Raw genomic sequence first — 16,476 nt, 5'->3', positions numbered from 1 at the left:
TATTTTTTTTGTGTGTAGTTGGAGGCCAATGAAGGGACCTGCTTAGATTCATATAGCAATCCATAACTGGAGAATGGAAACTCCCATACACTCTTCCAATATGAACTAATTTTGACTCGCCAGTTAATCTAATGTGTGTCTTTCAGTTGTAGGAGTAACCGCAAGTACTCTAAGGAAAATCTACACTAATAGACAAAACACATATACTCCAAATGCCTAGGCTGCCCCATACCCATGGAAAGGTGCTGAATATGGAGCTATGTGAGCTACTTATAATGAAAGCTATGTATAGCAATATTGTCTTAACTGAAATAGGTTTGCCTTCATTTTTTTCAATATTTTGAGATATTTTATTTAAAAAATGAGTGCTATTATTATTTTACATCGCTACAGTTGCTTGTACAATGATTACTTTAAACATATTCTTTAAAATATTTTTTTTATATTGTAAATGCATTTTTATTTATTTTCATTAATAGCAGCAAACACTGAAATGTAATACTTTATTAAACTAATGTTTAAGAAGAGCTATGATATATTTACAAGAATAAAAAATAATGTTATTTTTTTTTTCTAATGTGTAAAATACAGTTTAAAGGAAATGGTTCTTCAAAGGTGATATTTAGGTTCAAAGCAGAACATCTCCATTAAAAACAGTTTATGAAGAATATCTGAAGTGCAGATTATGCAGACAACAGTATTTTAACCCATTTAAAACACTGGAAAAAGCGGAAAACTCTGACAGATCAAGTAAAAAGATATGCCAGTAGTAAAGGTGACAGAGGTACTGTATGCTGCCATTAAAAGATATTTCTGAGGTAGTCGTCATTTGGTTTGCTATAGGAATCTAAGTTCAGAGAACATGTCACTTGGGTCATAACAGTTCCGTTGGCATACACAGGATGTAATCCACAACATTTTCCATTTGACACTTCCACCATCTGTACAGTTGAATTCAACAGTAATCATTTTAGACTTGTTAGGAATGCAACAGCGCTTGTCAGTACAAATACCACAGTATGTGGGTTTGTAGTTTTTGATGCTTGTACATCCAGACAATGCAAATTTCTCTGGTTTTCTTGACTGGAACTTGGGTTTGCATGTTTTTCCTTTTGGTATCTGAAAAAAATATAAATTCTGCATTAACAAGAGTTTAACAGTGTATTATATGCATTTGTTTAAAGCACAGAGGGAGCTAATGTTTTTAAACTTTGCAAATCATTCTAAAATGTTTTAAGTAATTTTCCCCCTTTTTTGCATTCCTTTTTTGTGTCTAAATTGGCTCAAGTCTTTGTAAATACACAGCAGATTATATTGGAATGTACACAGGTGATTTTAAAGTCTAGAATTCATCTAGTGAAGTTATTATATTACATAATATGTCAGACAAAAGGCCTAGGATGCTATAACATTCACTGTAAATACTTCTGTCCTATTTCTGACCACTTTCTTCAGTGACAACAAGCTGAGCAGTCTGTAGCAAACTTCTCTTTTCCCATTTCCTTTGCCAAATTAGCATATCCTGAGTGGTAATGCCATGTCAGATCACCACTCACAAAGTGGAGGATTGGGTTCTAGTGCAGTGCCATTTTGATGGTTGGCATGAGTGAGATGACTTGTTAATTGTAATGTGAGAACCCAATTTACCTTAATATTCCGTAGTGTATTGTTGTCACAGGGTCTGAGAAAGCACAATCTGCGATCCTTCCTCATTTCACATTTGCTGTTGTTGTTGTCAACCTTAATTGAGATTCCCATGCCACAGGTTTTAGAACAGGGAGTCCAGGGTGTGCTCTGTAGAAGACATGTCCTCTTCCATGATATAGGGCGATCTCTGTAAGCTACCACCAATACGGTGGAAAAAGAATTGATAAGTAATTATTGCACATTACTGTTCATAAATATCCAAATATCATAAGTGGTGTAGTCTGTGTTGAAGACCCGTGGTAAGTATTAATAACCAAAGCTCTTGTGATTAGTTTGAACTAACAATATTGATACCCCTGCGGTGGGTTGGCACCCTGCCTGGGATTGGTTCCTGCCTTGTGCCCTGTGTTGGCTGGGATTGGCTCCAGCAGACCCCCGTGACCCTGTGTTCGGATTCAGCGGGTTGGAAAATGGATGGATGAATATTGATACCCTTTAAATGTGCTACCATAAAGTGTAGGCAGCCTAAAACTGCTGAGGCAATTGCATTCATCACAGTGTAGTTATTCAGGATGAGTGGATAGTAGCCCTGCAGAATGTCACCCCCAGCATCAGGAATGTAGCAGCTTTAACCTTTGAGAAAATGCTTGAAATAGCAATATATGAGTGGAACATTCTACTTTATTGAGTTTGTTTTATTTATAAGGTCTACTTGTCAAGAATTGTTTTGACTGTTACTTCTTTGTGGCTGAATCTGAGTACATTTGAGACATAAAAAATTGGTACTTTTGTGACTTCACTTATAGTTCTGTGGTGTTACAAACGTCTTATAAGTTCTATTACCATGAAAGTGACATGTTGAAAACTTTTACATAAACTGTAAAGGAAGGAGTCAAATACCTTACATCTGGCATTGCATCATCATGGAGACTTGAAAAAAGCCTGAATTTAGGTTTTAGGTAGATAACAAATGAGATACGAATGCTACAAAATATGTATGGGAATGTGTAATCGGTATATTCTCCAAAATAAACGTCCATGTTTTTAGGTCATGAAGATCAGAGTTAGTACTTTTAATAAACAAGAATGAAATCTAGAGCAAGGTTTTGATAAACAGGGAAATGTTATCAGATTTATATACAGATACAAATGAAGAGTGTTCAGTTTATTTTTTCATTAAAAATGTATTGTCAAGGTTCTGGGTTACAAATGAAGGGTCTACTCATATTGAAATGCAATTTTTTTTCGTGGGGGTGGAAACGATTATTTTTCTTAATATTTTTTTTTATGCAGTCCTGTCAGGGTGCTACATTGATGTTAATTTGTAATGTTGAGTTTCCTCAAAATGTGTTCAAAAACATAGCAGAAATTATGGACTGCAGGAAGGAAAACTAAGACCCGATTACCTATAAAATCAGAAGCCAAATTGCAAAGTATATTAATTTTGGCTATAATCCTGCCTGAAAAAAATTAAAGAGAAGCTCGCCAGACACTAGAAGTCCATCTTCAGACACAGATTCCACTATTGGAGTTTTAAAAGCTTGTGGCATATTGATTACCAGGTAATGAATAAACTAGAATTGCCTGCATTAAAATATACAGAACCACATCATTATTGAATAACATGACTATGATTTCCACACCTTATATTTCTGTCAAATTAGAGAGTTTAACAATATTTTATCACATGTGAAAACTGCTCAGAAGATTGTGTACAGCATTACTAATATTGACTATCTCTCTCACCCTTTTGTCTGTTCTAGCAATGGCTGCCATCACATCATCCGGGTTAATGCTGCACTATGGTGGTGGTTAAAGTGGCTCCCCACTGTCTACCTAGAGCACTTTGAGTAGCTAGAAAAGCTCTATATAAATATAATTATTAGCTAATAGTATTGCAGTGATAAGCATTATTATTTGCACATTTGTAGTATTCTAGTTACATGCTTAACCCCAGTCAATGGTCTATCCTTCATTCAACCACCATGTTCTTTGCAGAAAAGTGCCAAGTGTCCAGAGATGTAGGTGAGAGGTCTAGCAGTGCCACTGCTTCTACAGCTTTAAGGTTATTTAACTGGTTTAGAAACATGTTCAATTGTGTATTTATGAAAATAATGCTTTCGTATAGTCCTGCCGATCTTTTTATTCTGTATGTCTGAATTTAGCTATCAAATATCTGTGCCTTATGCCATAGGAAAAGATTTCATTACTTTAGGATGGGGTGACCATGTCCAGTCCTGGAGGGCTGTCTCAGGTTTTTGTTCTAAACCAGTTGCTTACTTAAAAGCCAGTTATTGCTCAAGTAACATTTTTGTGTGGCTCATTTTAGTTACTCACTTGCGAAGTTTCCCTAAATGCATTCACTGTTTTAACTGCATGTTTTTGTAACCAGCTACCAGTTACCAATGAGGCACAAAGGTGCCAACTTTGCACCATCTAACCTGGTCCAATTTACACATGTATGCTCATCTTGGTATATCTGTTTTATGAAATATTTGGAAAGAAATGGAAAAGAAAAACTGAAAGACTGAGAGATACTGATCTTCTTCAGGCCACAAATCATTTGGACAATATTCTCAGAAAAGACAAAATTGCAATATAAGAATGGCGTGATAGGGCATAATACATTAACAAGCCATAAAATTAAACAGATTATTTTATCGAAAGAGAATTGACTTCTAATTAAGAAATCAGTTTGAAATTATTGTTGTGTTCCATATACCTCGAAAGTCAGATGTTGGAGATGGGAATGACATCACACCCAAGCTGAACCGAGCGAAATATTCGGAAAACCAATATGGATGCATCCTTTGTTGTGATTGCTCCATCCGAAGAAGTATCAGTTGATAACAATGCATTACATGATATTTTCCATATCCAAAGGCTGTAGCAACATTTCCACAGATAGGAAGAAGGTGGACAGTACTGTGCGTATGACTGATATAATAAGAAACCGTTAGATTGGTATAGTACTGCAGCTTTCACTAAAGATTGCAGTATACGCTGTCATTTTGGACATCTTCGTACATTCTTTACTGAGAGTGAGATCTAAACTTTCTGTCACCAATTTTTATATTACAAGTTTTGCTAACTGAAGCAAGAAATAGAAGGTACCCACCTGGCATGGCTCTGTAGGCTGTATCCTGCTGATGTTTTTTTGGTTGCTTTACAGCAATTAGATGGGCAGGTTTTTCACTCTCGCTTGGAGCGTTATACTGGATCGTGGCGAGTTTATGAGTGAAGGCAGGCATACAGCCAATAGCACCAGCAACACACATGCATTTGTACAGTGGGCTGGGCTGAAAAGCCTGTCCGTTGAGATAAAATTCACCTTTGAGTTCACATCCAACTGCCATCATATCTAAGGGACAAGGAAGAAGTTTTCAATGATTATCTTACAGCAATTTAACATTCTGCAAAAAGAAAATTAATTAAAATTTTTGACCAAAATAAAATCAATCCATTATTTTTTTAAATCCAGTAGGTTATGGTGGCAGGACTTTATTCTGGTAACATGGAGTACATGGTGGGACCGGTGGTATTCTGTAACAAAGCATATCATTCAGATACATTCTCATATTCTCATTCTGAACCTAACAACATCCTTTAACGCGTCCTATGTTTTGTGGTGTTTTTTTATAAAGCTATAAACGGGGAAGAAAAATAAAAACTTTTCCAAGTTTCATTATCAGCATGGCAATAAATAAAGAAAATATAATTCTGTAATTTTGTGCTCCTCAGCTATCTAGTTTCAGTTCTGCCTTTTATTCATTTTCAGCTTTTTTTCTCTGCTGATTCAACCTTTCAATGTAACATAGAATTTGTTTCTACATGGCCATGTCAGCAACTCCAAGGGCAAATTTAGTGTGAAGGTCTTAAGCGGCCATGAGAATTCATCTTGTTGGTAAGGAACATAAATTTTCTCATGAGCAGATTTCAAACATTTTGACAGCCAACTGGTGCCAAAGTCTTTAAGAGGTGTGAATGCTCATGAATGTTGATGCTGAACCGGACCTGCTCCTCCAGTTATTACAGGAGGCTGCATATTCAGCTGAAGTCAGAATTATTTACATACACTTAAGGTGAATTCTTTAAAACTCACTTTAAACCCCTCCACTTATTTTATACTAACAACCAGCAAATATGACATATAGTTTGAGATGTCTACTTTGTGCAGGGTAAAAGTAATTTTTTCCAACAATGTTCGCAGAGTATTTCACTTTTTATTGACAATATCACAATTCCAGTGGGTCACAAGCTTATATACACGTTGTTATATTTGGTAGCATTGCCTTTAAATTGTTTTACTTCAGCCAAACATTTTTGGTAGCCTTCCACGAACTTCTTACAATGAGTGGCTGGAATTGTGTCCTATTTTTCCAGACAGGACTGGTGTAACTGGGACAGGTTTGTAAGCCTCCTTGCTTGCACATGCACATTGCACATTTCGTCTCTTGGACTGACACAGACAGCCTGTCTACAGACCCACATTGTATTGAAAAACTCATCAGAAACTTCAAAAGACTTTGTTGCACAGTTATCTTATCCAAAGATCTTGCCTATACATTGTTCTCCTCTCTTGCTTAATAAATTTAAGCCTGAAGAGGTCTATTCATTTTTTACATTTAAGATGTTTTACATAAAGGTTTTCCAATGTCGTGTTTGTCCTGGTGTCTATATAAGGACAAGGAATTCCAGTTTCTGTATTACATCTTGCTTGAAAAAGGGGTCTGAGTTACCTCAAAAGCTTGCATACTGTAATCTTTTTAGTTAGCCAATAAAATGTGTCATTTTGCTTGACATCTCACCACATTTATAATAGCTAACATGGTACAACACCTTAGTACTACAGTACTGCCCACAAATTTTCAATCGGATTGAGGTCATGGCTTTGTGATGGCCACTCCAATACCTAGACCTTGTTCACATTAATCAGTTTTGCCACAACTTTGGAGAATGCTTGGGGTCATTGCCAATTTGGAAGTCCCATTTGAAACTGAGCTTCATCTTCCTTGCTTAGCTCTTGAGCTGTTGCTGCAGTATATCTACATAGTTTTACTTCCTCTTGATGCCATCTATTTTGTGAAGTGCACCAGTCCCCCCTGCAGCAAAGCACTGCCACAACTTGATGCTCCCGCCTCTATGCTTGACGGTTGGGATGGTGTTCTTTAGCTTGCAGGCCTCACCCGTTTTCCTCCAAACACAACAATAGTCATTATGGCCATATAGTTCAATCTTGGATTCATCAGATCAGAGGGCATGTCTCCAGAAGGTAAGATCTTTGTTACCATGTGCCACTGCAAACTGCAGCCTGGCTTTTTTATGGCAGCTTTGGAGCATTGGCTTCTTCCTTGCCGAGCAGCCTTTCAGGTTATATCAATATAGGACGCATTTTACTTTTTTAGGTAAGTACTTGTCTACCTGTTTCCTCCAGCATCTTCACAAAGTCCTTTGCTGTTTTTCTGGGATTGATTTTCACTTTTTCTGTAGGAGACCAAATGCTCCTCCTTCCTGTCGGCTATGTGGTCCAATGGTGGTTGTACTTGGGTATTATTGTTTGCACAAGTGAATGTGGAACCTTTAGCCATTTGTAAGTTGTTCCCAAATGAACAAACAAATGAAGATGAATCAGATTTGTGGATTTTTTTTCTGACGTCTTGGCTGGTTCTTTTGATTTTTCCATTATGTCAAGCAAAGAGGCAGTGACATTTAATGGTAGGCCTTAACGTACATCCACATGTTAACTCCAGTTAGGTTAATTGGCTATCAGAAGCTAATTGTCTAGTTGCCTAAAGGTTTGACATCATGTTCTGGAATTTCCCAAGCTGTTTAAAGGCACAGTTAACAAAGTACTTGTAAACTTGTGACCCACTGGAATTGTGATATAGTCAATAAAAAAATGAGTCTGTCTGGGAACATTTGTGAAAAAAATTTGTTCTGTCCTGCACAAAGTGGATGTCTTAGATGATATGCCAAATTTATGGTTTGTTAGAGTGAAAGGGAAGGTCTACAGGACAGCAGTGAGACCAGCTATGTTATATGGGTTGGAGACGTTGGCACTGACCAGAAAGCAGGAGACAGAACTGGAGGTAGCAGAGTTAAAGATGCTAAGATTTGTACTGGGTATGACGAGGATGGATAGGATTAGAAATGAGTACATAAGAGGGTCAGCTCAAGTTGGACGGTTGGGAGACAAAGTCAGAGAGGCAAAATTGCATTGGTTTGGACACCTGCAGAGGAGAGATGCTGGGTATATTGGGAGAAGTATGCTAAGGATAGAGCTACCAGGGAAGAGGAAAAGAGGAAGGCCTAAGAAAAGGTTTATGGATGTGGTGAGAGAGGACATGCAGGTGGTGGGTATAATAGAACAAGATGCAGAAGACAAAAAGATATGGAAAAAGATTACCTGCTGTGGTAACCCCTAATGGGAGCAGCCAAAAGAAGAAGTATAAAATCTGTGAATCGGCTATAAAATGAGTTTTAAAGAATTCACACTAAGTTTATGTAAACTTGTGACTTCAACTGTATGGAAGTTGAAGTACAGTCAATGAAATGTACCGGCTTGGCAACGCAAGAGAAATTTTGTGTATCTTTTAAAATTTTAGTAAATGATAATGTGTGCTTGGTGTTCATCTGCTTTGTAATATTACTAAGCACATTAAATTAATATAATGAGTAATCAGACAATATTAAATTATACAAACAAATCAATGGATCTAATTTGTAGAACGTGCTTGATCCAGCTAAAGGGTTGCAGAGAGCTGCTGGTTGTCATGACCCCATGCAAACTGGGGGTCAGACTATTACATGGTACTCTTAGAAAATGGTTGAATCAGCATTTGATTAAACTGTTATCTGTAAGTAATATTTTTAAGATATTTCCGTTGTCACAGTGGTTGCTCTGCTACCTTGCAGTCAGTAGACCAGAGTCCATGTCCCTGTGTGGAGCTGACATGTTTTCCTCGTGTGCTCTGGTTTTCTCCCACAATCCAAAGACATGCAGGTTAGGTTGATTAGCAACATAAATTGGCACTTGTGTGTTTGTGAGTGAGAGAGTCTTCGCCCTGCAATGGACTGGGATTGTTCCTGCCTTGCATCCAAAGCTTGCTAAGATGGTCTCCAGCCCCTTGCAACCCTACTCAGTATTAAGCGGGCTTAGAAAATGGTATGGTATGGTATGGTACGATATTTTCACATAAGTAACCTTATCCAAATTATATTAAGATGCAAAGAAGTGAATATTGTTAACAACAGTAATGGGACTTGTCCCAAAGTCGCTCTAGCGTTGTCTTGGCTGTATGCTTTGGGTCATTCTTATGCTGAAAGTGAACTGTCACCCCAGTCTGAGGTCTTGTGTACTCTGCAGTAGAATTTCTTCAAGGACCATTCTGGTGGCACTCATCTTTGCCTCAGTTCTGACCAGTCTTCCTGCCCTTGAGAATCACTCCCACCATGCTTAATCGAGTTGATGATATAAGGCAGGTGATGAGCAGAGTCTGGTCTTCGCCAGACATAGTGCTTGGAGTTCTTCCCAAAGAGTTTAATTCCTTTGCCTCATTAGAACAGAGAGTCTTTTTCTTCCTGTTCTGAGTCCTTCAAACTGTCATATGCATTTTACTCAAAACAGATTTCCATCTAAGTAGTAACCATATTTGCCTAATTCAGTGTTTCTCAAATAGTGTGGCTCCGTCAAGGGGAGAGCGTTTGACCTCGGGGAACATGCTTTTTTATTTTTATTTTAAATTTTTTTTGAATTTAGAATGCACTTTAAATCTTTTCTGTTACATTTAATAAAGCTATTCTTTGTTGTAAATTGGTCCATATTTCTTTCTTTTTTTATTCTCTTATACGTTAATAAGGATACAGTGTTATGCAGAGGTGTACTTATAACAGTTTTATAGACAAATGATACTATTTATAGTCGTGTGGGAGGCGCGAGATGTTTTCTTCTTCCTGGGGGGGGCATGACAGAAAATAATTGAGAAGCACTGGCCTAATTGATGGAGTGTTGTAGAGGTGGTCATCCTTCCGACAGATTCTCCCATCTCACCAGAGGACTTCTGAAGTTCTGGTAGAGTGACCATTGGGTTCTTGGACACCTCGTTGGTCAAGGCCCTTCTTGCCCAGTTTCTCAGTTTTGATGGATGGCCAGTTCTAGGAAGAGTCCTAGTGGTTCCAAACTTCTTCCATTTCACAGTCTTTGAGGCCATTGTGCTTCTGGGAACACTCCAAGCTTTAGAAATGGTTTTGTACCCTTGTGCTTTATCAGAATTTGATTGTGAAGGTCTACAGAGAGTTGCTTGGCCTGGTTTTTGTCCTGATATGTTGTGTCACCTTATACACACAGGTGTGTGCCTTTCTAAAGAATGTCCAGTCAATTGAATTTGCCATTGGTGGACTGCAGTCAAGTTGTAGACACATCTCAAGCAGAATTCAAGAAAACAGGAGTGGCGCAGCAAAGGGTCTGAGTACTTGAGTAAATTTCAATTCTTGATTTTTAATAAATTTGCAAACTTTTCTGAAAAAATCTTTTCACTTTGCCATTATAGGTTATGGAGTGTACATTGATGGCCAAAAATTTTAAATTTATTAATTTAAAATAAAGACTACATCCACACTACGACGTTTTTATTAACAAACGCAGGCATTCGTCTCTGTTTTTATCTTCTATCCACACTTTCCTGGTGTTCTTTATCATGAAAGTGAAGACTTTTGAAAGCGCTGTCCAGAGCTGTATGTTTCTGAAAATGGCAGCTCAGCGTTGCAGTGCGTGGTTGGTTGAAAATGGAGAGAGTTTTGAACACGCAGACTCTTTAATCACACTCTGTGCTTATTACACGACCGTTCCCTGATTGGAATGTGATTGTTGGGGCTCCTTATAGTGCCATAACATGCCACTGTACTCGCATTGACATGACTCACAGTCTTCATTCATAGCTGCTTTGCTCGCCTTATACTAAAGCATTACAATCAATACCAATTCCAACTCACTGTCATTGTGTTTTGTTTTTGTTTTTTTCATATTCACCATTGCTGTCCTCTCTGTGTAAACACAAACTGAAGATGAATGTCTAGTGTGGAGGGCACTTCATCTTCCAGTTTACGCCAATGCACCCACACACAGTGTAGGTGAACATCTTCATCATATGTGTTTTCAGTCATTTTAGTGTGATGTATGGATACTTTTGTAAGTGATGTAAAAATGCTAGTTTTTAAGTTTTTAAGTGAAAGTAGTGTGGATGTTGCCTAAATCTGCAACATCATAATGTTTGCAAAAATGAAGGGGTCAGAGTACTCTCTGAATCCATTCTATATCATACACTCGCCGGCCACTTTATTAGGTACACCTGTTCTACTGCTTGTTAACACAAATATCTAATCAGCCAATCATATGGCAGCAACTCAGTGCATTTAGATATGTAGACATTGTCAAGATGACTTGGTGAAGTTCAAACCGAGCATCAGAAGAAAGGTGACTTCAGTGACTTTAAATGTGGCATGGCTGTTGGTGCCAGACGGTCTCGTCTGAGTATTTCAGAAACTGCTGATCTACTGGGATTTTCATGCACAACCATCTCTAGAATTTACAGAGAATGGTCTGAAAGAGGGAAAATATCCAGTGAGTGGCAGCTCTCCATGCAAAATCGCCTTGTTGATGCCAGAGGTCAGAGGAGAATGGCCAGACTGGTTCGAGCTTACAGAAAGACAACAGTAACTTTAATAACCACACGTTACAACTGAGATATGCAGAAGAGCATCTCTGAACGCACAACACATCAAACCTTGTAGAAAATGGGCTACAGCAGCTGGAGACCACACTGGGTGCCACTCCTGTCAACTAAGAACAGGCAACTGAGGCTACAATTTGCATGGGCTCACCAAAATTGGAGAATTGAAGATTGGAAAAACATCTGGTCTGATGAGTCTTGATTTCTGCTGCGACATTCGGATGGTAGGGTCGGAATTTGAGGTCTACAACAGGAAAGCATGGACCCATCCTGCCTTTTATCAACAGTTTTGTAAGGTGGTGGTAGTGTAATGGTTTGGGAAATATTTTCTTGGCACACTTTGGGCCCCTTAGTACCAATTTAGCATTGTTTAAATGCCACAGACTACATAAGTATTGTTGCTGACCATGTCCATGACCGCAGTGTACCCATCTTTTGGACTCTACTTCAAGCAGGATAGCATACCATGTCACAAAGCTCAAATCATCTCAAAATGGTTTCATGAACTTGACAATGAGTTTACTGTACTGAAGTATTCTCCACAGTCACCAGGGGCCTCATGTATAAACGGTGCGTATGCACAGAAATGTTGCGTAAGAACTTTTCCACGTTCAAATCGCGATGTATAAAACCTACACTTGGCGTAAAGCCACGCACTTTTCCACGGTACCTCATGCCTTGTCGTACGCAAGTTCTCCGCTCGGTTTTGCAAACTGGCGGCACCCAGCATCAAAGCAATGGTACTGTTCTTGTGTGATTACTCATTATTTTCATGACGCGGCTTTATAAATACAGTACACAGAAACTAACCGCATATTGTTTATTAGTGTAATGCATCTGATTGTAATTAACTTCGTAACAATATAATGGTCCAGGGAACAGCCATAGTATTCCAAATACCATAACTGCTTTAGCGTTGTTACTCTCACTTCTTCTTCTTCTTCTTCTTTCAGCTCCTCCCGTTAGGAGTTGCCACAGCGGATCATCTTTTTCCATATTACTCTCACTGCACGACTCGGAGTATTTATATCACTGTATCTGAGTGTGAATCACAGCAGCAGCTGATCGGAAAGAGAATTATCGGTATACAGATTTAAGGACACGCTACCTCAGCCACTGCAAAACGTTTTAAAGCCTTTCCTGTACAGACCTCGCGGTTCAGAAACAGTTTAATCCCAAGAACTTTAAATGCAGCCAATCAATTGCTCCTTGTAGAACAGTTTGTACTTATAAGTACAATCACCCCACTGTAAACTTGCACTACAGTTATAATATCTCACAACCTGGGCCACTTTATAAAGCTCGTATTTACATATGATGACGATATCATTTTTAAGGTGAAATGCAGCAAAATATGTTTGTTAAATTATACAGATAAAACTTTAACTTCATTTAAATAATCTATATTCTTCACTGGGAGTGTCGTGAAGGATAGAATAATTAAACATGTACTACGAAGATATTTCAATGTTCTTTAAGCGTTTTGAAGAATCGGCGCTAAGCTTACAGATGGCTTAACGTCTATTACAGAGCTGATTGTATGGCGATCGGTTACTTGGGGAAAGAAAAGCAAGAACTCTTGGGGCGGCCACGCCAATATATATTGAATATAAAACAGAAAGAAAATAACAACACAGCTAAAAACGCAGCGACAAATTTCGACAAAAGATGAATGCTTGTCATGAGCACGAGGCTCATGAAACACATGTTTAATAATGTGCTTTAGCTCCTATCATCATGAAAATGACATCACGTATACATCTCAGTATTTTAGTTATATCACAAATGTAATGGACTCTGTGTCCAGTTGGAGGAAGAGAGCCAGTTTCAGAAGCAAGTAGTGATTCACACACATAGATCACATACGAGTAGGAGATCAAATACAAAGCAAAGCATTTAACGTGCTACTTTAATTACGATGTAATTTTGAGAAACTGGTTTTTAATTAAACGATTTTAAGATGAAGTTTATAATGTTCTACTAAATGACAAAATAAACTACATTGATTAAAGTGGAAAATTCGAGATTAAAGTTGACATTTCGTGCTTTTTCCCTACCGTGTGCCTTTTTTCTCTGTACCCTAATAAACTTTCATATGACACTCAGACAGTGGGCTTACAACTCTTCTTTTCATGGCAACTTTGATATGTGACTTCTTTTTTATTTCCGGCACTGTGAGATTTTGTGAACGTGAGCTTTCAAGTTTCTCCAACACGCTATGTCACTCAATCAACTTCCTTTTGTTGATTATACCACGGTTTATTTGAACAAATAGTATGTTTTTCCTTTGCCTCCACTTGGTATTCGCTGAAATTCTTATATTTTCCCCCGTGCTTTTCCCATTGTCTTTTCACAGAAGGCTGCGCTTAAGGGCGATTTATATTGATTTGCATATTCAAATAGGCGTCATTCTAGGAGGATTTGGGGCGTTACGTAAAGCGCGTGCACGAGCGTTAGTTTTCACGCTGATCGGGATTTATGTAGCGGAAGAACGTGGAAGTTGGAGTACGCACAGATTCCTGCATCTGGATTTTTCTGTCGTAAGCACATTTCGGCTTTGTGCTTACGCCATGTTATAGTGCGAATTCTACGCACGGCATTATACATGAGGCCCCAGATCTCTATCCAGTAAAGCACTTTGGGATGTAGTGGAATAAGAGATTCACATTATAGACGTGCAGCAACTGTGTGATGCTGTCATGTCAATATGGACCAAAATTCCTGAGCAATCTTTCCAGCAACTTGTTGAATCTATGCCACAAGCAATAATGGAGGTTCTGAAGACAAAAGGGGGTCTAACCTAGTACTAGCAAGATGTACCTAATAAAGTGGGTGGTGAGTGTACATTTCCAAATTCTAAAAAGAGATAAGAATTTCATGTGAATGATGATAACCTGGGCAGCACGGTGGTGCAGTAGTAGCGCTGCTGCCTCACAGTTAGGAGGCCTGGGTTTGCTTCCAGGCACTCCGGTTTCCTCCCACAGTCCAAAGACATGCAGGTTAGGTGGATTGGCGATTCTAAATTGGCCCTGGTGTGTGCTTGGTGTGTTTGTGTGTGTCCTGCGGTGGGTTGGCACCCTGCCCGGGATTGGTTCCTGCCTTGTGCCCTGTGTTAGAATTAGAATTAGAATTAGAACAATCTAGACGAGAACAGGCCATTCAGCCCAACAAAGCTCGCCAGTCCTATCCACTTGCTTCCTCCAAGAAAACATCAAGTCGAGTTTTGAAAGTCCCTAACGTCTTACTGTCTACCACACTACTTGGTAACTTATTCCAAGTGTCTATCGTTCTTTGTGTAAAGAAAAACTTCCTAATGTTTGTGCGAAATTTACCCTTAACAAGTTTCCAACTGTGTCCCCGTGTTCTTGATGAGCTCATTTTAAAATACAAGTCTCGATCCACTGTACTAATTCCCTTCATAATTTTAAACACTTCAATCATGTCACCTCTTAATCTTCTTTTGCTTAAACTGTAAAGGCCCAGCTCTTTTAATCTTTCCTCATAATTCAACTCCTGTAGACCTGGAATCAGCCTAGTCGCTCTTCTCTGGACCTTTTCTAGTGCTGCTATGTCCTTTTTGTAGCCTGGAGACCAAAACTGCACACAGTACTCAAGATGAGGCCTCACCAGTGCATTATAAAGGTTGAGCATAACCTCCTTGGACTTGTACTCCACAGATCGTGCTATATAACCTAACATTCTGTTAGCCTTCTTAATGGCTTCTGAACACTGTTTGGAAGTTGATAGCTTGGAGTCCACTATGACTCCTAAATCCTTCTCATAAGGTGTACTCTCGATTTTTCGACCGCCCATTGTGTATTCAAACCTAATATTTTTACTTCCTATGTGTAATACTTTACATTTACTGACATTAAATTTCATCTGCCACAAATCTGCCCAAGCCTGTATGCTATCCAAGTCCTTCTGTAATGATATAACGGATTCCAAATTATCTGCTAATCCACCTATCTTGGTATCATCTGCAAACTTAACCAGCTTGTTACTTATATTCCTATCTAAATCATTTATATATATTAAAAATAGCAGCGGCCCTAGCACTGACCCCTGTGGAACACCACTCTTAACATCGACCAGTTCTGATGAGGTTCCTCGCACCATCACCCTCTGCTTCCTGTGTCTGAGCCAATTCTGCACCCATCTAAAAACATCACCCTGAATTCCCACTTCTTTTAACTTGATGCCCAACCTCTCATGTGGCACCTTATCAAATGCTTTCTGAAAGTCCAGATAAATAATATCATAAGCTCCACTTTGATCGTATCCTTTTGTTGCCTCCTCATAGAATTCCAACATGTTAGTAAAACACGACCTCCCCTTCTGAACCCATGCTGACTGTTCAGAATAACTCCTGTCCTTGTCATGTGTTGCTCAATCTTATCCTTAATAATTCCTTCCATTAATTTTCCTGTGATGCTTGTTAAGCTTACTGGCCTATAGTTGCTTGGATCTGCCCTGTCACCCTTTTTATATAATGGGATGATATTTGCCATTTTCCAGTCCTTTGGAATCTCTCCAGTGCACAGTGACTTCCTAAAAATATGTGTCAAGGGTTTATATATGTACTCACTAGCCTCCTTAAGAACACGAGGATAAATATTATCTGGGCCTGGTGATTTGTTTGATTTCATCTTATTTAATCTGAGCAGCACTTCTCCCTCTACAATTTCCAAATCCCTCAGTACCTCCTTAGTAGTTGTGTTTACCTCTGGCAGGTTATCCACTTGCTCACTTGTAAACACCTCAGAAAAATGTAAGTTTAGGGCATCTGCTATTTCATTGTCTGTATCTTTTAATTCCCTTTACTATTCCTGATGAACTTGACCTCCTCCTTAACTGTTCTTTTACTACTAAAATACTGAAAGAATCTCTTGGGGTCTTCTTTCGCCTTATCTGCTATATTCCTCTCCAACTGTCTTTTAGCCTCTCTGATATCCTTCTTAATGGTTGCCCTCATTTTCTCATCGCTCGGTTCTCTTTGCAGTCATTAGTCTTATATGCCTTATACAGCAGTTTTTCCTTTGCAACTTCTTTTTAAATCTTTATTAATCCATCGTGGAGATTTTTTTAGTTTCCTATTACT

At 38.6% G+C, this 16,476-nt stretch overlaps 1 protein-coding gene across 1 annotated transcript in view; it reads right to left on the bottom strand.

Annotated features, from left to right (window-relative positions):
- Nucleotides 1-621: 621 nt before the first annotated feature.
- ccn6 (cellular communication network factor 6) overlaps nt 622-16,476 on the bottom strand; it is a 48,833-nt gene continuing 32,978 nt past the window's right edge. Inside the window, exons 3-5 of the mRNA XM_039749957.1 lie at nt 4,766-5,008; nt 1,648-1,841; nt 622-1,119 (exon numbers count right to left, since the gene is read on the bottom strand). Of these exons, the coding sequence (XP_039605891.1) occupies nt 838-1,119; nt 1,648-1,841; nt 4,766-5,008 (719 nt within the window). The 3' untranslated portion in view covers nt 622-837. The remainder of the gene's footprint in view (nt 1,120-1,647; nt 1,842-4,765; nt 5,009-16,476) is intronic.

Source organism: Polypterus senegalus, chromosome 3 (assembly GCF_016835505.1).
Source record: "Polypterus senegalus isolate Bchr_013 chromosome 3, ASM1683550v1, whole genome shotgun sequence".
Lineage (NCBI taxonomy): Eukaryota > Metazoa > Chordata > Cladistia > Polypteriformes > Polypteridae > Polypterus > Polypterus senegalus.
The sequence above is the reverse complement of the archived record's forward strand: the minus strand, read 5'-3'. Positions and strand labels throughout refer to the sequence as shown.